This window comes from Mugil cephalus, chromosome 10 (genome assembly GCF_022458985.1).
Source record: "Mugil cephalus isolate CIBA_MC_2020 chromosome 10, CIBA_Mcephalus_1.1, whole genome shotgun sequence".
Lineage (NCBI taxonomy): Eukaryota > Metazoa > Chordata > Actinopteri > Mugiliformes > Mugilidae > Mugil > Mugil cephalus.
In genome coordinates, this window is record NC_061779.1 from 14,463,767 (window position 1) to 14,489,879 (window position 26,113).

General features: G+C 41.5%; 1 protein-coding gene across 1 annotated transcript; it reads left to right on the plus strand.

Annotated features, from left to right (window-relative positions):
- Nucleotides 1-398: 398 nt before the first annotated feature.
- Nucleotides 399-25,263, plus strand: rasgrf1 (Ras protein specific guanine nucleotide releasing factor 1). The gene is made up of 26 exons (XM_047596984.1): nt 399-1,266; nt 5,834-5,940; nt 6,173-6,320; nt 8,240-8,332; nt 8,403-8,656; nt 10,461-10,540; nt 10,653-10,846; nt 12,274-12,383; nt 12,499-12,617; nt 13,116-13,276; nt 14,742-14,805; nt 14,982-15,124; nt 15,260-15,342; nt 15,438-15,686; nt 17,139-17,509; nt 17,606-17,725; nt 18,549-18,719; nt 18,849-18,955; nt 19,210-19,383; nt 19,849-19,952; nt 20,055-20,139; nt 20,259-20,456; nt 20,540-20,619; nt 20,714-20,831; nt 20,917-20,985; nt 22,311-25,263. Exons 1-26 carry the CDS (start codon nt 991-993, stop codon nt 22,401-22,403), a joined length of 3,771 nt encoding a protein of 1,256 aa, XP_047452940.1. The 5' UTR covers nt 399-990; the 3' UTR covers nt 22,404-25,263.
- Nucleotides 25,264-26,113: the final 850 nt, after the last annotated feature.

Genomic DNA, 26,113 nt, shown 5'->3' on the forward strand with positions numbered 1-26,113 from the left:
GCTTTGGATGCAGCTATATATTTTTTGAATACCTTTTGTGACATTTTAAAATATTGTCAGTGTGTTGATTTACTGGTACACCTCAGCCTTTGTTGATGCGAATAGTAACACCTGGTCCATTTCCTGCTTTGATAAAATGTCAGCTGTGTCATGTGACCAAAATCATATTGCAATTGGTAAGTCATTGCATTTTATGGTTAAGGTTTATTCTGGGAGTTTAGTTTAAATGTAATCCCTTCTGGTAGTCGTTTTAAATGTGCTTTTGGTCATATAGGGCAACTTTACGTGTTGTGTCATCCATTCATTGCTTTGCCATTAAGAGCAAAAATGTCCAAAAAGTTTTAAACAAAATCGAATAACAATCGGATTAAGGCGGAGATACCTTTGAAATGAAATTCCCTGATTCATGTTTGTTTTTCCGTCTCCGTTGAATGCGCGTTATTCTCCATTTTCCTCTCACGTCCCCAGCAGTCTACTTCTTGAGAGGAGACTCAACTCATGCAGCATCTTGTTGAGACGTCGCTGTCCAAGGTCCTGAAATCTGCTTTCCCAAGCATGCGTCATGTGACTTCACCCAGCTCTGCCTAGCTCAGCACCAAGCCTACTGGTTTCTGGAGATTTCATGTGAGAAAAGGACAAACCTCGAACCCGTTTTCCTGCGCCCGAGACTCTTATTTCTCTGCCTACTTTCCGTGCTTTTGCTTTTGTTTTTTGTTTTTTCCTGTTTTTTGTTTTTTTACACAATCGGATAATGTGGACCTTCCAAGCGCACGGAGTATGACAAAAGATTTTAGGATGCTGGACTTGTGCTCCCCGTTTTGTTCCTCTCTTTTTACTTAAATGCCAACACGGTGAATGCGTCGGACAGAGTGGACAAGCCTGCTGCCAGAGGTCCGCATTCAGAAAGTCAACATTTGATATTTCTCCGGATCGACTTCAGAAGGATGTAACGGCCGATCCACCGTGTGCAGCTCAAGTGTCCTCATCAAAATGCAGAAGGGAATACGACTTAATGATGGTCATGTCACCTACCTGGGGCTTTTGGCAAAGAAGGATGGTACGAGGCGAGGGTGCTTGAGCAAAAAGAGCTCAGACAACACGAAATGGCACACAAAGTGGTTCGCTTTGTTGCAGAATATGCTGTTTTATTTTGAGAACGAGTCCAGCTCGCGACCCTCAGGATTATACCTGTTGGAAGGATGCATATGCGACAGGGCGCCTTCACCGAAACCTTCACTGTCAGCCAAGGAGTGTTTGGAAAAGCAGGTATGGAGAGTGTGCGTGTGCGCTCACACACACACTCACACACACGCACACGCACACACATGCACGAGCTGTGTCTTTCTCTGCCGTATTGTTTTCCAGACTTCTTGCAAATAAACAAATAAATAAATCGATCTAGCGAGGTGCAAATGTGCAAATTTACTTCCGACAAAGCGCCCTTTTCTTATGCACATTCTTCTCTCATTCTATCGCATGATGACCTCAAATCCAGTGCAGCAAAATAGCACAAGGTACCAGATTGCTGTATTGCACGTTATGTAATCCATGCATAGCATTAATGATGAGGTAACAATATTAGCACCTAATGATTTTACAGCAGCGCTGGCAGTAAGCAATGCAGTGTTTTGCTTTGGGTTGCACCAAACCTGTGCTGGATTTTTTTTTTTTTTTCTGCTTTTCTTTTTTTTTTTTTTTTGATCATAGTGGCAGGGTAGTTCCGACGGTGCTTGGAATGCAAAATGGGTTTCGGGACTTAACGAGGTGATGCATTTGCATTCTAGTAGGACGCATATTTTGCTTTTGACTTTCAGTCATCATGTTTTTGACGTTTCAGGGCGGAGAGTGTTATAGCCTACCTAACGCTCCTTCCAATAAAACATGCAGGAAAAAAAAAGTTGTGACCTCAAGGTTTCCATCTTGTGGTCGAATTATGAAACTACAGTGGGGGCTCAGGAAACGGCAGGGGGTCGGTGATCAGTCAGTTCTGATTTAGCTGACCTAAATTAAATTATTCTGTACTGGAAGCTACTTTACAGTACACATGTTTCCAGTTATCATTTCTCACATGTTATCTATATTCAGCTATATTCAGTCTCTGCAAAACCTAACTGCAGTTTTCTAAGACACTAACAGTATTTGTAAATTTAAATCAGAAATTTTCCACAGTTACTTGATTTCCATTGACTCCATGACCAGAACACAATCTGGTTAACAGCCTCGTTAACATTGTTTCCGTGCATAAACAGTCGAGGAACATAATGCTCCGCTGCCACCAGCTCTCCTCTGCTCCTCTCCCGGCTCTGTGCCTGACTCTGTAGGTAGGGCTGCAGTCCAAAGCCAGTCCAGGCTCTTCCTGTGAACAGCTGCCCTTGTGCTGACAAAGCAGAATGCAACACACCGCCTAATGTTGCGCTCTCACAGTTGCTTTAAAGGCACTCAGGAAAGATTTTTTTTTTTCATGTTTTTGTCCGCAGTTCTGTTTTCTCTGCATTGTGCTGATTTAAATGTATAAATGTGAACATGAGCCCGCTCAGTAAAGACTAATCCTGCCATCTTGAATTCCTGATAAAGCAGCCACAAAATACTTGACACCCTTTGTGCTGCGAATCCTGCTCACAGAGTGAAAGCACAAACACCAGAGTGCACAAATAATATATGATGAGCTCATGAGTTAAATCTCAATGGAAACTGGAAATCAAACACGGAAATATAAGTCTCACATCCCCACATGCCCACCTGGATTCACTTATTTTTGCACAAACATTTTAGCAATCCACCATAATCCCTACATTATATTTATCCTCAAATGCAGTTAGTGTGAAAATGATAATGCGTTGGAGCCTGGGGTTTCTATGGCAACCCTTATTTGCATCCTAAAGAATGATGCAGTTGAAAGAGGCGGGGTAGCAGAGAGGAGAGAAGTGGTGTGTTGCATCTCTCCTATTAATGCGAGCACTATCTGAGCTAAATTTGTTCCTTGCAGTACCTTGGAGGGGTCAGAGTCCAATTATAGAAAACACAGCTTGCTCAACAGCAGCACTTTGAGCAGTAACACAAGTAAATCAAAAGAGCTGACCGATGTGTAGTAGCAAAATAAAACTTAATCTAAAGGGATTACGTGTTTTTGTCAATCTCGTGATGTGATTCAGGAAAGTTTTTTCACAACATTTCTACAATAAAACTGAGCTGTTTGTCAGAGGCAGTTATACAATGTATAATTCAAGGAAGAATGAACCAAAACACATCTAATTACTTATTTACCACATGGACAGCACAGCAACACCAGGAAGTTTTGCACCCGTAACAAAAAATAAATAAAAATAAATAAAAATTAAATAATACCCATGCATCAGTATCACAGGATTTATCTCTCTCATCTGTCTGTTAATGCTGGAAATGATGTTTAAAGGTTCATGACTCAGCCATATACATAAAGCAGAAAGCAGACAGTGTGTTTAACATAGCCTCACACTAGACGTGCACCACGCTCTTAAGAGAGATCATGAGGGAAAACTACAACAACATACATGCCTCTCACCCAGAAATAGATTTTCTTTGACGGTAGGATGAATACCTAATGAATGTGAAGATGGAAGAGCAGTCAGCCATGAATAATGATCAGTTGCAGGTTGATAGGCGCCTGTTGAACATCTGCAGGCCAGAGATTAGAGTCCGGTCTCATTCAGCCAGGTCCACAGGAACTTAAGGGACGCGTGCACTCATTGATTTCATTTTAAACAGACAATATTTACTAAATGGACACCGATACGCCAAATAACAAAATGCAGTGAATTACCAATGAGTCCTTGTAATATGACTTTGGTCACATGACACAGCTGACATTTTATCCAGGTGTTACTATTCGCATCAGCAAAGGCTGAGGTGTACCAGTAAATCAAGGCACTGACAATATTTTAGAGTGTCACATAAGGTCTTCAAAAAATGTCTAGCTGCATCCAAAGCACTATAAATGATTAGGAGTTGGACACGTACACATGCAAATATAGTGGCACGGTCCATTAACACGTGGTCTGACTGCTGAGGATCGGTGTGTGGTTGCTGCCTTTTAAAGCTGGAGACAGCTGACTTCAGTAAATCAGGAAGCGGTCAGAGGCAGGAAGGATATTAATCTTTCTTCATGTCAGAGATATGGATTACATATGAGAGGTTAAATGCGAGACCCCAGAGAAAAGGTGGAGTGGTAAAATAAAGAGGTTAATTTCATCAGAAGCATTTTGGATTTTAAAATCCTATTCCCAGAAGGTACGAATGAGGACATTTTACCATTGACTACAACCAGTGACAGGAGAAATAAATGTTGACCATGTTGTAACAATACAGTGTTCTGCTGGGAAACGTTTGGACCTGGCATTTACGTTACTTTCACGTCACTTAGACCTGTACCAGGCACCCACACCCCATAGCAATGACATCGGCAGCAGCACTCCCCAGCAGGGTGCAGCCTGGCACAGACACACACAAAAATAGTTTAGAAACAACTAAAAAAAAACATAAAAAACACAATAAGGTGTTGATCTGGCCTCCAAATCCACTAGATCCTAAACTAATCAAGTATCTGTGCTATGCACTGGAACAAGGCTGGTCCACAGAGACCCCTCCCCTCAACCATAAGACCCAAAGACTCCCACCAACAGGAGGCACAGGGGAAACCTAAATAATATTAGGTCATAATGTTATGGTGTAGTTGGCTCTACATTTGACACAGAATGAAAGGCATCACTCTTGCCTAATATGAGGATGATAGCTAATTTGTCAAATATTTTTAGCAACACTTGAGCATTTTCCTGTAGTTAAAAGTAAAAGAAGCAACTATGCAGTGTAAAAGTAGTCGGTTAAAAAGTAAAAGCTTTACAAATGTGAAGTAGTTTCCTGAAAATCTTTTTCCTCTGCCTTGTTATGCTATTAGTCCTAAAGCTAAATAGTTTTTATTTTATTTTTTTTTTAGTAATTTATGTCTGCGTTCTCTCAACTATAATAGAATAAGACAATATTTGACATGTGGTGGCTCCAAGTGCAGAGAAAACATAAATCATGACTCAATAACCAATCACCGTGGTCATGTAGTAACTATTTTCTGTCTACTTTACTACACCTTCCAGCTGTATCACAGCATAGAACGAAATGTCCTTCCAACGTCCATGTCTCCAACTCACACCAACAGTAAACAGCATGACAGGCCGGGGGGAAACATGCAGTGTATACTTAAGTGAATGTGACTGTTTCAACAATGACCCTGTGTCTGAGATATTAACTCATAAGCAGGCTGAATATGGGATCTATAAGCTAAAACCGAAGCACATTCCTTCTTCATTTCACCAATCAGACAGCCACATCTAAAACTGAGTGACACAGGAAAACAAACAAAAAAAACCCACCCAGCTGTGCACAACTGTTCACATTGACTGGAGTTGCTAGGAAACAGGTATCGCTCAGTTATGTAATTGGCCGCGGCTCCAGCCTCCATGTCTTATGGCATTTCCTCCTGGGAACCAGAGACATCCCGGGAACTGATCTGGGGGAGGCTTCCCTTAGCGTGCTCCATCAACCGCACTGGTGGGCGAGGGAGATGTGGCTTCCCCAGGCTCTGTGCGGTTTTAAATCACCCGCTTGATGTCTGCGGCAGCGAGGCAGTGGAACAAACACAAAGGCAGAAGCAGAGGAGAAGCCTCATTTGAGCCGCTATATAACAGATTTATCTAGGAGGTAGCCAATAATGGATGCCGCTCTCTGTGTGGAACATGTCAGGTTAATGACAGTCCTGTTGTTTCTAACTGGAGCTCCTCACCTCCCCCCCCCCTCTTTGTTTCAGTACTATTTCACAGTCAGCTTCACCCATGAAAACCAAAAGGCTCTTGAGTTACGCACAGAAGATGTAAAAGACTGCGATGAATGGGTGGCTGCAATATCACACGCCAGGTAAAGGCACACATCAGTGACATGTGCAGACATGGCAATTAGAAGTTGAATTTATCGGTAGAGGGTAAGAAACCTTTGACTGATGTTCTCAGCCTGCAGTTGATGTTGCCATGGTTTCAGAAGTGGGGTTGAATTATGAACCTCGTAGGGAAATGCTTTTTTGTTTTTTGTTATTAATGCTTTTCTGTGACATTTCTGTGTCGGTTCCCGTGTGTGTTTGCATGTGTTACAGTTACAGAAACTTGGCCACTGAGCATGAGACCCTCATGCAGAAGTATCTTCATCTGCTTCAGATTGTGGAGACGGAGAAAACAGTTGCTAAGCAACTTCGACAACAGATAGAGGATGGGGAAATAGAGATCGAAAGGCTCAAATCAGAGGTAAAATTTAACTGTGATTTCTTCACGCTCCAGAGTTGGGATGTAAACAAGTGCAAAAACGTGGTAGCGTTCGCCAGCCCTGACCATTAGCAACGGACGTCACATGACCGCATTGGTCAAACTAAAAGGCACCATCAGCTGAATTTACTTTATTAAGAGGGTAAAAAGATGTTCCTTGCTGATTAGATTTTGGTTCAATACCACAAGTCTTCTTCATAAATATAAAGCAAATGTTTTTGTACAGTTCTTACATAGACATTAATAACCTCTATAAGAAGAAGATTTTAACACAGAAGCTTTCTGGTTTCCATTTGTAGCTAGTCATCCCCACTCATGTTTGGCTTTAGTTGCATGCAGGAAAAAAGTCCACGTGGAGAATTAAAGACGCCGAATAAATCTTTAGGTTAGTAAGCAACCTGATCTAATATGTAATTTGTTTTAACTGTTGCGTTGTAGATGGTGTCACAACTCTTATATCTTTGACTGGTAGTCACACTAGAGTTCAGTCGGTCTTTGCTGACAGATATCTGGATAACGGCTATCTACACTGGAGGTGCTACAACACTGGTCGTTACACCAAGAGGTATCAGATAGTAGCCAATATGTCCCCAGATTTAGACACTCCAGGCTGATCTCAGACCATCAATACACAACCTACAGTTTGGATGGATGGACAATAATCCTGAAATTTAGCCCATTGAAAATCATTTTTCCCATTGTCCAAGTCTGTTCCTCTGGGACAATTAACAGTTGCACAGCTTTTGTTTACACCACACAACATGTTTCAGTATTCAGTGGGAAAAATTCGTACACTGTAAACAGTTAAATGTGAGTTGTGCACATGGCAGAACAACTTCCAGTGTCTCGTTCTAGAAAATACCTGAATACAAATTGCTGTTGAGGCACGAACAGATACACATACTATGTTTTCTGGTGGTGGTCCTTTTTACTGTGTGGGGGCTCTTGATGTTTAAGCACATGCTGTTAAAATATCCGGGGCTTTGTCCTCCACAGTAGTCAAGGATTACAAGATTTACCATCTATATCAAGTGTGTGGTAGCCAGGGTGCAGTGAAAGCTCTCCTGGTTGAGCAGGACACATTGTAAACTGCAGCAGGTTAGATTCTGGCCTCCATCCCTCGTCGCGTGTCACGCCCTCTAAAACGTGTCAGTCACGTCCTGACGCAATAAAACCACATCACCGCTGCTTCTCACTCTCATTCCTTTGCAAAAATTTGCCCTCTACAAAACCTGCCAGCGAAAACAAATAAACAGCTGGACCTGTGGGAATATAATGGATTATGCTGATTGTTGCTCCGTTTGTCTCGTATGTGGAAACTCGTCTGAGAGGACAGAAATGGAAGCACAGAGAGAGTCGCGTTCAGGCCAGCCACGCTCCACTTTGCATCTCCTCTCAGAAACAATGCCTCCAGTCGGGCCGCGTTCCCAGCTGTATTCTTCAGATCAAATAGTCGTTTTACTTTAATGTGCAAATGTGACGCTCGAAATCAAATTATGTTCTGAATATGCATGAACACGGCTTTATATTTCATCTCTTCTACGAAATGCAGTGACAATTAACTCTGTCTGAGCACAAACTAAACGGAGACACTTACTGTAGCTTCAAACTGTTCAAGGCAGTTTTTTTGCGTCCTTGCACCCACCCCTGCAGGACAGTTTGATTCTACACGTCGCGTTTAAACGATGAATGTAAATAAATATTAGCAAGTGGAAAGCAGAGTCAACAGCCAAGTGAACACAACGGGAGTTTAGTCAGGCTAATGTTTCAGTGCTGACAGTGCTGACAGGTTCAGTGGTGTTGACTCAGTCACTTTGTTTACATGCAGCCACAGAGAGTGAGAAGAAGAGAAGTGTGTAAGTGGGAATGATTGGTCTTTCTTCTGGCTGGTTCCTTGACAGATCGCTGGGCTGCTCAAGGACAACGAGAAGATCCACGCCAGCCCCGCGGCCGCCCCTAGCGAGGACGATTCAGAAATCAAGAAGATCAAAAAGGTAAAGCACGTCATCCGAACTTGCAGCCCCGTCCCACGTGCTGTGCGTCTAAATGTCCTCTCTGCCGCAGGTCCAGAGTTTTCTGAGGGGGTGGATTTGCAGGAGGAAGTGGAAGACCATCATCCAGGACTACATCCGCTCCCCTCACGCCGAGAGCATGAGGAAGAGGAACCAGGTGGTGTTCAGCATGTTGGACTCGGAGGCAGAGTACGTCCAGCAGCTTCATATCCTGGTGAACAACTTCCTGAGGCCGCTGCGCATGGCGGCCAGCTCCAAGAAGCCACCGATCACCCACGATGATGTCAGCAGCATATTCCTCAACAGGTTGGTATCGCATCAGGATCTCGACTTGCATTTATGCTGTGCACACATACCAACTCCTGTGCATACAGGAAGTCCTTCAGCCTTCAGTGAAATGGAATTAACACTGCAGCTGAAAACTAAAATAAACACCTCAAAAAGTGGAAAAAAACTATGATGTGTTTAATATCCAGTGCCAAAATTCATATGCTCAGATATCTCTGCAGTTTTTCCACAGCATTTCAATGTGTGCAGCAAGTTGCTAGAGTCTTTCTACCAGTCTGCTGTAGCGAGTGCCCTGTACTTTGCTGTGGTTTGTTGGGGGAGTAGTACCAGCAAAAAAGACATGAGTAGGATCAACAAAATTGATCTGAAAGGCTGGACATGTGATTGGCTCAGACTGAGTCAGTTCCGCTCCCATAGTTACTGCTACAGAACTTCTTTTATACCTTATATTCTATCCAGCTGTAGTAGTGACAACTAAGCTTCTATGACCAATTAATTTCCCTTGTGGATCATTAAACTCTGTCTAAGTCTAAGTCTATATTGAGTCTAATGGGCTCAGGTCATTCAGGCTGCAGGACGCAGAATTCAGACAAACAAACAATAGTTTAAACACAAATCATTTCTAAAATACGATAAAGGCATTTACCAAGAGGCGCGAGCAGCAGCGGTGGCTATCTGATAAACATGTGGAACAAGGTCAGTTTTCCATAACATATTAATGATGTGGAGCACGATGAACATCCAAATCAGCTGTAGCTGTGTTGAAAATATTGCACACTTGGGAACATTTACAAGCGCATGTACATCACTACAAAGTGTTAGTTACTGTTGCATACATTCATGCTTTTTAGAGGACGCATCTTTGAGGTCGGCAGTAATTTTAGTTTTGTGTCAACTTTTACAGGAATATAAATTAGATGAATCTAGGGAAACTACTTTCCTACAGGTCAATTTTAATGCAATTATCCTTCAGTCTATTTTACAGTATGTGTCTGCACCTGTTTGGTAAATTCCTGGCATCGGCAAAGCATGTTTGTGCCGAGGTGGGAGGAGAGACACTGCTGAGACACTGGATATGCTGATTATGTGACACAGTGAGATCCTCGTTCTGGCTCAAAATTCAACTAAAATGTGCTCAGACCACCTCCTATTGCACACGCACACCACAGGTGATAATAATCGTCGTTCCTTTGCTGCACTAATTGCATCTAGTGCAGATTGAGATGCACATTAAAATACATTGTTAACGTGATATCATCCTCTTGAGTGTGCTCATCAAATAGCAGAAAGGATGATACCTGCTTTTCAGCTGCAGTCTCTAATTGAAGAGACGGACTCTGTATATTTTGTTCATTTAGTAACTACAACTGCAAAAAAGGTAAAATGATAAATAAATAATAAAATAAGTTTAGCCAACTGGCAAAGCTCAACACAAACAGATGTGCTACGTGCAACGCAACCAGTTAATATGAGACTAAATGCAGGCTCAGTGCTAGACACAGTGGTAATAAAGAAATGATTAGAAAACACTGTTTCTTTAAGTTGCAAATGTGATTTTTCATGCTGTCTTCAGATGAGACCAGCTAGATGTCAGAGGAATACGCACTTCCACAAAAAGTGCCATACATTGAGTTTTTCAAAATACTGATTTTTAACCTGTTCGATAAATTACTGGAACTATGTATTTGTTGTCCTTTTAAAATGAGTCTTTATTGGTTGTTATATGTATATATGTGTGTGTGTATATAATGAGCTCCACTGACATTCCTGCAACTGATTTTACAGGATTTTAAATTTTTCATATTTCTTTTTTTCATTTCAGTGAGACCATCATGTTTCTACATCAGATATTTTATCAAGGTCTGAAAGCCAGAATAGCGAGTTGGCCGACATTAGTGCTGGGTAAGACTCATCCTTTCAAGTGTATTTGTTTCTTACCCACGACTTTATCTAAAAGTATGGATTAAAATGAACACGGATGAAGCCCTCACTATTTTGTCGTCCCTCTCTGCAGCTGACCTCTTCGACATCTTGCTGCCCATGCTGAACATCTACCAGGAGTTTGTGAGGAACCACCAGTACAGCCTACAGATCCTGGCTCACTGCAAGCAGAACCGAGACTTTGACAAGCTGCTTAAGCAGTACGAGGCCAAGCCCGACTGTGAGGAGAGGACCCTGGAGACCTTCCTCACCTACCCCATGTTCCAGGTAAGCTCATTTGTTTCACTGATATACACGAGAAATAGAGGCAGAGTCATCTGTTTGCTGCAGAGGTGTAGCCTGGGTCCAGATTTTGTTGTTAATTTTGTGCTCTCGCAGCCTGAGCCAAGTTGCTCTCTCCGGGTATAGATGTCACCCTTGGGCTAAATATTTAACCGACCTAATACAAGATGGCTATTGCTGTACCAATGATCCCCAGTTGTAGCTGTCTGAAAAGTAGTTCACCACTTTGTTTTCTGGATATTTAAGGGAGAATAAGAAACAGGTCTGTTTCTTCAACAATGTTGACGGTTTGAAAGATATTAATATCTGTTATTTACATGGTCAGTAGTTTAGGTCCTGAAGTCCATAACATTATAACTGAAATTATGACTTCTATCGTTACAGCTTTATTTTTTTCCCGTCAGGTTGCAACAAACTGTAGTTTGGTGAAAGATAAATCCGAGGACATAATGTCTCACAATTCACAGCACAGAAACCAAACAGAAATATTCTGTACACTTCCTAAAGCTTTGAGTGTCCCCATGATCCCTATAGTGTCATTAAACAGGACTCTTTTATTCCTTATCAAGACGTTAAACATAAAAAGCAACACAAAAACAGCAAGTTTCTGCAAAAATGGGAGAGGCAACCGAAATTAAGAAGTAACAATACAAGAAAAAAAGCTCACTTCTGGCAGACTCAGTCCCCACAGTGTAGCACGGCGGTGGCAGCATCATAATACATGCACACTTTCCATGAAGGAGAGAGGTTGATCAGGACTGAAGGAAGAATGAACACAAAGAGGGGTATTTGATCCGCATTTTAATCGTCCATAGCCAAAACATTGCTGAACTAGCTTTAGAAAGTCTGTGACTGTCCTTACTGGTACCAGTCAACTCATGTAACTGTACAGTTTGTAACTAAAGGAGTGTAGACTGATTTTAAACAACACGAGAGGTGGTAAAAGTGAAGACATCTACCAACTAAAGTATTAAAATAAATAAATAAATAAAGCAGTGTATTCATCCATGTTTTCTGCCCTTTATTTCTGGTCAGTGGCTCAATCAGAACCTGGCTTCAAACCCACATTATAACATCACTGATTAACAACTGAAACAGCGGGGCATTTGTCTGCCCTTGTTCAGAAAACCCTTTGTACGTTTTTCACGTCCATAAAAAGTGGCTGTTTTCAGAGCTCAGGCTTTAATAATGACTCCTTTCTGGCAAGGCACGCAGTTTCCCGACAGTCCACTCTGCTGGGGCCTGCTGCAGGCCGTGCTGTGTTGATAATAAATTTTTGCTGATGAGTGTAGATTGTGCTCTCCACTGATCCACTTCTCATTACGCCGGCACATGTCCGTGCGCGCGCTCGTACAGTATATTTGTGGATGCTTGTAAGATCCGATCTGATCCTTTCTGCTCGGTCTCTCCAGATTCCTCGATATATTCTCACACTCCATGAACTCTTGGCCCACACACCCCATGAACACATAGAGAGAAACAGTTTGGACTATGCCAAATCTAAGCTGGAGGAACTTTCCAGGTATGCTTACACAAAGAAATATGAATTTTAATTTAAAATTACGCCGTTTGTCATAATTACAGTATAAAATACAAGTGAGAATGTTGAAATGTCCTTTTTGTTTTTTTTTTCTTAGAATAATGCACGATGAAGTAAGCGAGACCGAGAATATCAGGAAGAACTTGGCAATAGAGCGCATGATCGTGGAGGGCTGCGAGATTCTCCTTGACACCAGCCAGACCTTTGTAAGACAAGGTAACTCCCGGCATTTTACACAAAAAGGCGGAATCATAACAGGAGGAATTATAACATCCACACGCCTGAAACCTGATTTTCAGGGCTGTACTGAGAGAAGTAACATGATTTCTTTTTCTTTTTTTAAAATAAAGACCCCCCTCTTCCTCTGCAACATCATGTGCTCCCAGTGAGAAGAGCCTTGTTTATATATATATATATATATATATATATATACACACACTAGATTATATAGTGTGTGTATATATATATATATATATATATATATATATATATATATATATTATACAGCAAACTGATGATGAATCTGGGACTGTAAATGTCACATATGTAGATGAGGAAAGGGAAAAAAGAAAAAGAAATAATTAATCCTTAACACGTGATTGTATTCATATGTAGGGAAAAGGCAAAACAAACAGTTTGAATTATTTATTGTCATCCCTGATGCCATCTGCCTTGCCCTCGTCCTATTTTTTTTCCATACGTCCCTACGTACAGGGTCCCTCATCCAGGTGCCGATGAGCGAGAAGGGCAAGATCACCCGTGGGCGACTGGGCTCTCTGTCTCTGAAGAAGGAGGGGGAAAGGCAGTGCTTTCTCTTCTCCAAACATTTAATCATCTGCACCAGGGGTTCCGGGGGAAAGCTTCATCTCACCAAGGTGGGTCTGAGCTGCTGAGCTGGCAGTGGAGCTGCTCCTTACTTCCAACATCACAACCTCACAGCACCACAGTGACCGCCATGAATGCCTGAGCTAAACCGAGCGGCTTAACTAACAGCTCATGAAAGATGTGCTGGCTTATGCCGGTGGCAGCGACCACTGGAGATACAAATGCTCATACGGTCCCGCACACGTAGGCTCGTTAACGTGTTGAAAAGCAGCCGCATGATGTCAGTTTGATTTGTGTAATGGAGCGGTGGTGTATTATTTCTCCACACTGATCAGCATTACACAGGGCGATTGATGTGTGGGATCTAAGATAAGGCCTAAAAGGTTTAGGAGAAACACTGTTAGCGGTTTTGTAATATTTTAGGGAAGGCAGTGATGACAAAGGCAAAGCACAGTGAAACTAGTGACTTTAATGCAAGCAATTTGATAAAACGTCTTAAGAACAAGCCCAACTCAGAGTTCAAGGAGTTCACTAATGCCAGTAGTGGGAAATGTTTACTCAATGCGTGTTAAAAAAATAACTTCTGACACAGCACATTGCTCTTGATGACAAGCCACTGTGGTGTGCATATAACACAAGGTTCTGTCATCTGGAGAAAAAGCACTGAGATTTCTAGCTGTCACTAAATCAGAGGAGGTTGCACCACCTTGTGAAAAATCACATCAGCAGACTGCATCTGTCATCAGTTTAACTGTGCGGTGCATCGATGTGGATTTTACTACACATAAAGCATCGGTTACAAACTGTAACCCTAGTTTCAACGAGTAGAGCCATGGCCTCCAAAAACTGTCACCGTTTCTGCTATGCAAAGCAGTTTTGGGGTTTGCACACTAGAAGCTGCAGAAAAAAAAAGCAATTCACAGATAATATACAGTAGAATATAAACATATGTGTGCTGTGTGTTTGTGTAATTGTGTCAGCACACGTTTGCTGAGCATGTGTAAAAGAGAGATAGAAATGATGAAAACTAACATTTTAAACACATATATTTTACATAAGTCTAAATTTAAGTTACACCCTTTACTAGTCTGTGTCAAAATTTAAAAGTACAGTACTTATACTCAGCCTCACTGGATATCTATATACCTCAAACAACAGCTGACCCAACAGATTCCTAGACAACAAAGTCAGATTATTTAAAAAAAAAAAAAAGTGCACAAAAGTGAACCGACAACCTCTTGTGATGTAACTGGTCTCCAGTATTATTGCATCTATTATTTTAGTCTAATCAATAAAACATCCCCAGAGACATGAGCTACATGTTAAAAAAATAATAAGTAATGAATGACATGGACTTTTTATGAGTTTTCCCTCCCTAATGAAAATGTAACTGAAAATGTAACTACAAACTGTGAACTGGGGTGAATGTACGTTATGTTATTTAATGCTACATCATGTTCAGTCAAATGAGTCTGGTGTAACTGAATATACTGCATATTGTATGCATGTTTGCAGAATGGAGTAGTCTCACTTATAGACTGCACTCTCATGGAGGATCCTGAGGGGACAGATGATGAGGGTGAGTGTCTAATTCGCATCGCATAAAAATAGTTATTATCATAAATTAGTCTATAAAACACTGATGTCCCCTTTTTTTAAAATATATAATTGCCAGACGGTTTTGTGTTTACTGTACTGTACGTTTGAGCATATTTATAAAGATAATGACATTTAGTCTTTGTGTTTGCCTACAAGCTAAATCAGACAAGAGTGGCCAGGACATGGAGCACCTGGACTTCAAGATTGTGGTGGAGCCAAAGGACAGCCAGTCATTCACAGTCATCCTGGTTGCCTCCTCCAGGCAGGAGAAGTCTGCATGGACCAGTGACATCAGCCAGGCATGTCAACACACATCACGGTCCCCAGCAGCCAGACGAGAAGCTGCAGATGTCGGCCAAAAGCCCGCACATTGCACAGCTCACTAACGTTTCTTTCTGTCTCGTCTGTTTACTTCAACTGCCTCCATCCTGCAGTGCATAGACAACATCCGCTGCAATGGCCTCATGATGAACGCCTTTGAAGACAACTCCAAAGTCACAGTGCCACAGATGATCAAGTAAGCCTTTTCTTATTGCTATTATTTTTCCATTTCATTTCATGCTTTTCTGGCTTATTTATTTAAAAAAAACATTTCTTCTGCTTTGTTAACAGGTCAGATTCAAGTCTGTACTGCGATGATGTGGATATCCGCTTCAGCAAGATGATGAACTCCTGCAAGGTGCTGCAGATCCGCTACGCCAGCGTCGAGCGCCTGCTGGAGAGACTGACTGATCTCCGTTTCCTCTCAATCGACTTCCTCAACACCTTCCTGCACTCCTATCGCGTGTTCACCACCGCTGATGTGGTGCTAGATAAACTCATCACCATCTACAAGAAGCCCATCAGTGCCATCCCTGCTCGGTGAGTCACATTCCATTTGGACACTGTTGAATTCTGCATGGTTGTTGACAGCGCTCGCAATAGACAAACAAATCTCACTTGAGGCGTCTGACATCGCTCCAGTTCATGCCATGCCGCGTGAAGATGAGGCTGATTTACGTGGATGTGAAGCTTTGTCATCCTCCGTCAGCCACCGTTTGGGGCACGTGTAGCAGCCATTTTGAACTTTTATGTTTAAATGCATTTGTGGATAAATGTGATCATTATTATTTTTGCTTTTTCACACAAGTCTTAACGGAGTGCAGATGCAGGAAACAGTAAAGTGTTTTTTCTTTGCTAATTTAACAATGCAGGTGCAAATACAGAACACTGAATCAAATGCAAAAATGGATTAGGTCATTTGCAGACTTTTTCTATGTTGAAATCAGACATGATTACACAGGGTTAAGCAAATACTACTAAATGAGAAATCAGTAACTTTAAAAAAGAAGAAAGTTGTTGTAAGATTTATGACTCAATATACTATGATAGAATATTCAAGCTCTGGTCCACTTCCAGAGCTTGAATCCCTTTTAAACTGAATTTAATTTGACAATGCTGGACCCAATTAACGCCTTGCCAATAATTTCTAATTTAAAACTTGAATTAGACAATGCTCATGAGCTACGAGCCTGTGCAGGGTTTAGAATTAGTGCGACACCAGAGCACCTTAAGCTTTGTGTGTTTATTTGGGGAGACTGTTTTACTGCAGATGAAGCGGTGCAGGAGGACACGCTCCACGGCATATCTTTATCACCGTGTGTGCGTGCGTGTAACCATGTGTGTGTTCGCTGGCTGAAGGCAGTAATTGGGTCCAGTCCCTCCTGTTTGCCTGGGAGTATCTCGCCTGGGCTCTGTCGCTCTATGGCAACCAGCCTTAGTGCTGCAGGACCCCACCCTCCCCTTCCTTTCTTCCTTCCTCCCTTTCCTTTCCTTTCTTTCTCCTTGTCTGCAAGCGATCCATAGCGTGAAATATTGACAGAGGGTTGCGTTGGGGCTGAATCGCCGCGCCGCATGCTCAGAGCGAGGGCCCCACTGCGAGGGTTCAGATCAGGGAGAGCGCTCCATGTCCACGCCCTGCAGTATGCTCTCCCGTGGAGCTTGTCATGTCACTGTGAGACACCTACACTTGGCTGCTTGTGTCAGCAGTGGCCATGCGCACTATTACTCGCTGTGCTATTTATGGGAACCCGTGAGGTCGCCAGGAGGGTGGCAGGGAGTGGGAGAGGTTTTTTGAAACACTGCAGCATGTATCCTGCTGCTGAAACGTCAAGATGTGGCTACAAAGACGCTTCTGGTTGCTGGGTTGACTTGGGTTGCATAAATGATTCATTTAGGATGTGTTGTTTGTTTACCTGAGCTCCTAAAATACACTTACTAAATATAAAAGGAATCCTGAAATAAAATGTATGCATCCACCTCTCATCCTTGCAGGTCCCTGGAGTTATTCTTTGCCAGCAGTCAAAACAGTAAACTCCTGTATGGGGAGCCTCCCAGCTCCCCCAGGGCCAGCAGAAAGTTCTCCTCCCCTCCTCCTCTGGCTATTGCCAAGAACTCATCCCCAAACCGACGTCGCAAGCTCTCCCTCAACATCCCCATCATCACTGGGGGCAAAGCTCTTGACCTGGCTGCCCTCAGCTGCTCCTCAAATGGCTATGCAAGCATGTACTCCTCCATGTCCCCATTCAGCAAGACCACCTTGGACATCAACAAACTCTACGTGTCCAGCCCCATCGCAAGCAAGATCTCAGACGAGGGAGAGGACAAGAAGGAGAAGGCGGAGGACACCTCGGCGTGCAAACAAGGTAGGTCAGCGCCGGCCACTGCGAGCGAATACCTACAGCTTTGCTTTCCTGTGATAATGTTTTTAGTAATGTCACAACACTTAAATTACATTACAGATCTCTCTGTGCGAGAAGAAAGTGACAACGACCAAAACCAGAGTGATGACGGGGACCCTGAAGCTTCTCCCACCAAGTCTCCGACCACGCCAAAAAATGTCAAATGCAAAAACTCATCAGGTACATTGTGTCCGCAAACGTCTGATATCCAAGCTCGTGAACCAATGCCCCAACCACTACCTCACTGAGCTATACACTCATACTTTATTTAACCACAAAAACAGACCACAGAATAAAAACAAAACTTCCACCTTAGAATATTTTTGAATTTGCAGTGGTGTTTATTTCATTGTCCGTAGCTTTTGTTTTCAATCGAAAAGCTCTCACTTAGCAATAGGTTTCAATAGCAAACGTGTTATGCAAATAGCAGTTGGTCGATGGTCATGAACATGCCGGGAAAACCAAAGCTTGGCTTCAGTAGGTGTCAGGGAGACTTGTCATAGCAACTACATCGAGAGCGTGTTTTCCCAGTAATGAGGCTGTTTCACCGGAGCCAAGATTATCTGCGCCTTCTAAATCTCATGACAAAAATATATAAATAAATGCACAAATAAATAAATCAATCACACAGTAAGCTTTAAAACCGAAAGTCTGCTCTGGAGCATGTGAATTAACTGAAATTGTGAAGCAAGTGTGCAGGATTCTTAGCAGCTTACATGTTCCCAGGAACATGGCAGAGTGCAGGGGATCTGTTGATTCCTCTGTTATGCTGATATTTGGCGGCTATATTTAGCCGCAACCATCTTGAATATCAAAGCCTCTTGTAAAGGAAAGTCTGGAGGGAAGCTGTTGTGTTGGCCTGTAGTGCTCCCTAGTGGAGACTTGTTTCAGGAGAAGCATGCCATTCTGCAGTCTGTGTTCATTAATACTCGGTGATATGTGTTGAACCTAAGTTTTGTTAAAAATGACGTAGTTTTTTTCTTTTAACTGCGCGTCTCTGCAGAATTTTCCCTGTTTTCCTACAATAATGGTATGGTGATGTCCTCGTGCCGAGAGCTGGACAACAACCGCAGTGCCCTGTCTGCTGCCTCTGCCTTTGCTATCGCTACAGCTGGAGCCAATGAGGGTACACCTACTAAGGAGAAATACCGTCGGATGTCCCTCGCCAGTTCAGGTACACACACCGATTCGCTAGGCCGGGAGAACTACAGCCCACCGTCACTTAGGAACCATCATAAAGTTCCACTGGATCACCACAGTGTTGCTGTTCAGTGTCGTCTCTCATTTAATATATTTTCTGCAGGTTTTCCAACAGATCAGAGGAATGGAGATAAAGAGTTTGTGATCAGACGAGCAGCAACCAACAGAGTCCTGAATGTGCTGAGGCATTGGGTATCCAAACATTCACCGGTAATTCATATACACATTTACATGAACAATTAACAAAAAAAACAAAAAAAAAAAACATTGTGGCTGCACTGAGATTCAGATTCAGGTGTAATTTGTAAGATTTACAGCAACTGCTGGATAACGTATTGAATATACGGCCTATATTTAAGCTTTATTTAGATACTGACAAACAAATGATCATTTTTATTTAGTTTTAATTCAGTATATAGCATTTATCCTGCAACATAGTGTGTGTGCTGTCTATGCCTCTCCAGGACTTTGAGAGTAACAACGAGCTGAAGACAAAAGTTATCGCCTTCCTGGAGGAAGTGATGCACGACCCTGAGCTGCTGACCCAGGAGAGGAAAGCCGCGGCCAACATCATCAGGACTTTAACTCAGGAAGACCATGGTGACAATCAGATCACCCTAGAGGATGTGACACAACTGGTGAGTGAAGCCAGTAGCTGGTTTTGTTCAAAGTCACGTCGTTATTCACTGTACTGTACAGATACAGTAAGCAGCAAACTAAGCATGACTTTGTGGGACTGTTTTCATTCCACTGAAGAGTACATTAACACTAGTACTTAATATGTGGAGTGATATCTGACACAGTGTATGTCTATTGTGGAGCAGTTTTGTGTACAGGTAGAAGAAACAAGGCTGGAAGAGAAATTGTGTAAATAAATAAAACTTTATACCCATGAGTGTGATGCTACGATCAAGTATTTAACTATTATTGACTGAGAAGATATAAAATATAAAATAGTTAAAAACGTAATATTTTCTACAGACTGAACGTTTTTTTTTTTTTTTTAATCCAAAATCCAAATCCATTTACTAAGTTGACTGGTTTGGAGTTTATGATTCTATGTATTTATTTATTTTTTTTTTTGTCTGTTTCGTGTCTCTTAGGTTGGAGGAGGGAGAGCCGAGCCCTTTGAGAACCACTCGGCGTTGGAAATCGCAGAGCAGCTCACTCTGCTGGACCACCTGGTGTTCAAGGTCATCCCATATGAGTAAGTGCAGTCACACCCAAACTCTACGAGAGCGTGGCCGAGAAAAACCCAAACACCGACTGATTCATGGTTCACTTTTTCTTCATCCCTTTCACTTTCCAGGGAGTTCTTTGGACAAGGTTGGATGAAGAATGACAAAAACGAGAAGACGCCGTATATCATGAGGACAACCAAGCACTTCAATGATGTAAGTTCCAGTAAAAAGCAAAACAAACAAACAAAAAAAACATCACACAACTCATCCTCCATATTATTTATTGCTTTTCAAACACAATAAACCACTCGCTGCTCTCTTCCTTCTGCAAGATAAGCAACCTCATTGCCACAGAGATCCTGCACTGTGAGGACGTGGTCACTCGGGTGTCGGTCATTGAGAAATGGGTGGCTGTTGCCGACATCTGCCGCTGTCTGCACAACTACAACGCTGTACTCGAGATCACCTCCTCACTTAACCGCAGCTCTGTTTTCCGCCTCAAAAAGACCTGGCTCAAAGTGTCCAAGCAGGTACCTATCTCTGTGTACATTTGATGTTTCTTCACGAATCTCACAGTACTGGCATTAAAAGTGTGCATGGTAATTATTTCCAGACGAAAGCTCTGACCGACAAGCTGCAGAAGCTGGTCTCATCCGAAGGAAGGTTCAAAAACCTGAGAGAGGCTTTGAAGAAGTGAGTTAAGGATACGGTTTCGAACTGGATCAGCGCAGCAAATGTGTACAACAGTTCAAGTGGATGACAGTTGTGTTTTGTTTTTCCCCATCAGCTGTGATCCCCCATGCGTGCCCTATCTGGGGATGTACCTCACGGACCTGGCTTTCATCGAGGAGGGAACGCCAAACTACACAGAAGACAACTTGGTCAACTTCTCAAAGATGAGGATGGTGAGACGTTTGGCGACCTGGCACACGAGACACTTTCAGAGGGTTTCAGATTCAGAAGCTAACGCCTTGATTCTCGCCTTTTCAGATTTCTCACATCATCAGAGAAATCAGACAGTTTCAGCAAACAGCGTATAAGATCGACCTGCAACCAAAGGTAAGTGAGGACAAAACCCAGCATTTCCCTGTGGCCCACTACAATAATCTGTGTCTACCATAAATGTGTTATGACAGCTCAGATTTGTGTTGTGCCGACCAAGGTATTGCAAGATGAACAACATTCAAAAGAGACATGAAAATAGAGTAATATTTTATCCATTTTCCTCCTACAAGCCACTGAAACTAAATGGAAATACACACTGTCTGGCCAAAAAAAAGAGATTTATTTCCATCCAGTGTTGCATTCATTTTCCACCAAGATCTTGTATTGATGATGAGAGAGTCTGACCAATGCACAAAGTCTTCTTTAGCACATCTCAAAGATTCTCAGTGGGGTTAAGGTCTGGACTCTGTGGTGGCCAGTCCATGAGTGAAAATGATCATAATCCCTAAACCACTCATTCACAATCTGAGTCCCATGAGTCCTGACATTGTCATCTTGGAATATACCTCTGACATTAGGGAAGAGAAAATCCATTAAAGGAATAACCTGGTCATTCAGTACATTCATGTAGTCAGCTGACCTCATTCTTTGGACATAATACTGATGAACCTAGACTTGAGCAACTGCAGCAACCCCATATCATAGCACTGCCCCCACAGGCTGGTACAGTAGACACTAGACATGATGGGTGAATCACTTCATCTGCCTCTCTTCTTGCCCTGATGCCCCATCACTCTGGAAAAGGGTAAATCTGGATTCCACATGACCTTCTTCCATTCCTCCAGAGTTCAATCCTAATGCTCCCCAGCAAATTGAAGCCTTTTTTTTTCACCGTTAGCCTCACTGATTAGTGGTTTTCTTAAGGCTGCACAACTGTTCAGTCCCAATCCCTTTAGTTCCCTTTTCATTGTACGTGTGGAAATGTTCTTTTTCTTCTTGTTTTTCTTTGACTTGATTTTACCAAATGTTCGACGTTTGCCGATCATGATCTTTTTTCCGACCACATTTCTTCCTCTAAGACGAAGGTTCCTCACTAATCCATCGAGTTTTTAATAATGCATTGGACTGTTCTTAACCTAATTTCACTACGTATCATTTGACCCTTCCCAAACAGGCTAACATCTGAAATAAGACGCTACTCATTGCATCAGTTGGGGTTGAATATCTTGTTGCCAGCTGAAAGATAATCACCCATGTAATAATTATCCAATGGGAAGCTCAACTTTTTTTTTTTTTGGCCAGGCAGTGTATATTTTAATCATAACTAATATACACACACGCTCCTAATGATGTTAAAGTTGCCAGTGTTGCTTCACATCGTCTAAAAGCCTAAAACTATTATTTCAGTTAAAGCAAAGTTTCTTTGTTTCATGTTTCAGGTAGCCCAGTATCTGCTGGACAGGAGCTCGGTTCTGGATGAAGAAAGCATGTACGAAGCCTCTCTCAGAATTGAGCCTAAAGTGCCCAACTGATGGGGAAGGTGGCCCTCCACATTATTTTATTGTTAATACTACACATCACTTAACACACACATCGACATTTTGTATAGTTGTACATGTTTCAGATATTTGCTCTTCTGTACAGTAGATGTTTAAGGTTATTTAATGACACGAAACATTTTAGTGTATATTTTTTGTTTGTTGCCATTGCCATGACGACAACTGCTTAAAGGATTTTTTTTTTAATTATTATTATTTCTTTTGGGTGTTTCAACAACAACAATAATAATAATACTAATAATAATAGAGGTCACTTTAGTTGCATGCAACTGTGTCTTCTTAGTGACCAATGACATTATTTTGTCATACTGTGTCGAATTTGCACTTTCTGAGCACTCGTGCTGCTGGCCGTTGTTCTCTTGGCTTGAGTTTTATTGATGACCGAGTTTCTCTGCAACCAATGTAGCATTGCAAAAACGAACTGCATAAAATCAGGTAAAAGAGCACAGAGAATATACCTGTATTCAAAGACAGGGAACAATGATCAGTGGAAATGACAGTATGGTATCCAAAGCATAAGTGTCTCTGTGCTTCCCAAACCAAAATGAGAGGGGTTTGTTTCTTCATTTCTGCTCGTCGCTCTAAAGACGGGGGTTCCCAACTGTTGTTGCACAACTTTCCCTATTCTTGGAGTGACAGTGTTTCTGTGGACCAGCCAAGTGAAAGCAACTACAAACACAACAACACAACGACAAGTTCTGCGTCTTTTACTGAATTAAAATAAATACAATTTATTATCATACCATGACATTTAGTGTACTAGCCATGCAAGCATGCTTGAGTTACGGCAAAATGTAAAATTCAGATTTGAACGTGCTGATGTCTAATAGGCTACATCGACTGACACCCATCGCACCATTGTTTAGCTTGTTCGCACCTTTATTTCTCGTTAGCATGCTCACGTTTGCTAATTAACACTGAACCTTCAGCTCAAGCATGTAACATTTTGACTTGATAATGAAAAAAGGTGAAAAGGATAAAGGAACGCCAAAGTATTACCACGCAGCGTGGTACGCAGCATCATGTGCAATGTTTCTATTAACTACTAACTATTTTTTAGACATTTTGCTAAAAATCACAACCTGAGGAGGATGTCAGTAGTCTTTGGATCCTATAGATGCAGTATCTGGGTCACATTTGTCAAAACGTACCAAAGTGGTTCAAATATTTCAGTCCAGACCAAAGCTGTGGTGCTGATGGTCTAACATTATGGTCATGTTGCACGGGCCAAAATGTAACAACTGACTGCCAAGGAAGTGCATTTATAGAAAACTATGATTTTAGATACCTCTTTTTTACTTAGCAGAATATGAGCCTGACAACATGTCATTTGGATTTCATTATAGCTACAGATACAGTTCTGATCCAGAGAAAGAAAAAAAAACACTGGCTAGTCCTTCAGCTGATCAGAGTAATTGCTGTTTTAAATGAAATCAACTTAACGTCGTTCAGACGACTAAGTTGCTATTACTCTTCTGTCCTTGACCACATAAAACCCGACCAAATGGCTTGATTGTCCCGGCAGATGTTTGTAGGGGCATAACAAATTTTAGGGAAAGTTCGGGTGGTCCAGTGATAAATGTGCCAAGGCCTGGTAACGGTCCACAGCCCGGGGGTTGGGAACCTCTGTTCTAAGCTACATGTCATCATTAACCTATGATGTCTATTTTTATTTGTTGTAATGCGATGCACTCTTTTTGTAGCCCGTTGGCACATGAGGTGCCTAAAGTTAGACTTACACACCTCAGCCCATTTTATAGAACCAGTTACAGGCTGTGTATCAGCATACAGAGATAGAGAAGGTTTACATCGTTTTAGTTTGGAGCCATTTAAGGTGATGGATGATATGCCAATACAGCACTTTGTCTAAGTTACTTTCTTTTCTGTTCAATGCAAACTCATGAAAAAAAACAAACAAACAAACAAACAAACAAAAAAAAAACAATCCCATGCAGTGGTAAGTGTTGTAACTTCAGGTTGGGGTTCTACTTCTGTAGAGTAAAAGGTTGTTGCTCTCCTGTAATTAAAAGACAATCTGTCCTTTTTGCTGTTCCAGTGATTGTGGAACGTGACTGTATATCACTCTGTTATATGCATTGCTGTTAAAAACTATGATAAAATGTATGTGAATGACCTCTGCCTGCAGCATTCAAACACTATTTTTGTAGTAGTATACGAGAGAGTGACCTGCTCTTTATATGAACATGGGAAAGTATTTTGTACTTTGTTGTTAATTCACTTCACTGAGATGTGCTGTACATTTTGTACATGCGACCCGGCATATTTCTCAATGTGAAACCGTGTAATCCTTTCAGAAACGAGTTGTATCTCAAGCTTAACTCTAAATGCTACAACAGTGTGGTCCTGAAACCATGACTTAGAGGTAGGAGACAACTTCAAAGTGTTTTGCATTTATACTGTAATCCTGTCTATAACCATTTCTGTTAGCAGGAATATAGTAACGTAGTGCTTATTCTGTGAATATTTGTATGTATTTTTACTATGTATGTACAGTACACTTTTGAAGCTCATGTGGTAGGCATGCAACACCCTCACAGACAGAATAATACTATATACTTATACTGTATACACTTATACATGCACATACTCTTATAAGGTATTTAAACAAATAAACATTTTGCTGTTAGCAATACCCAGTGGTATGAAAATTATCTTTCAACCCTCATGTTTCCACAGCCTAACAAATATTCCCAGTTTTGTAAGAAAAAAAAATAAACAGAATAAAAGATATGAAGATGATAATAACAACTAATAAACAGAAATATGTTTCCCAGTTACCTCTTGCTAATAAATCCATTTTATCTCAGGGGCATTTTGTCTCAAGTGTTTTTGTAGATCGTCTATCAGCTGACACCGTGCTAATGATGATGTAAAATATGTAGTATTTGCTTTAGAAGTAACTCTCTGTCCAAGTACACAACCATGTGCAGTAGAAAAATAAAAGAAAGAAAACACGCACGCACACACTATTATAAGCTGAACTAAACAAATTAAAATAAATCTAATTACACTTTATAAATTGGAGTTGGTATCTTAAAGTACAGCATTAACTGTCAACAACGTTTCATAACATAGGGAAGTGTTCCAGGTCTGGAGGCAGCATTGCAGTCGAGATTTCATTTCTATTTATTTCCTTTACTTTGTGTATTTAAAACTATGACCAAAGTCAATGCATGGGCCAACAAGTAGAGCATGCAGCACCGGACTGTACTTTAATCATGCACAGTTCCAAATAAATCAAATTCAGCGTAAAGATTGTATCCACGAACACTGAAGCCGAGGCTTTAGAGACAATGATAATCCTTGCTAGACGCTTCCTGTTTTATTTCCCAACAGGAAGTTTTATTTTTAGATTTTTACAATTTCACAATTTAATCATTGGAAACACGTAGGCTCAGTTATGATGAATGCTTATTGTATTTACATGATGATTTATTTCAGTGTTTATTTCTTTAATCAGAATAAGGAAACACACATTTAGGATTTAGTAGACGTCCTTGCTGACTTGCCAAAACAATAGTTTGTTAACATGAAATCTGTGTAGTTGTTAAATAGATCAGTTTGAATTACGTTAACCTAAGTGTATGCAAACTATTGACTTCAACCATGTTTCTCTATGCTCTAACTTCATCATTAATGCAGTAAAATGTAGATTAAAGGAC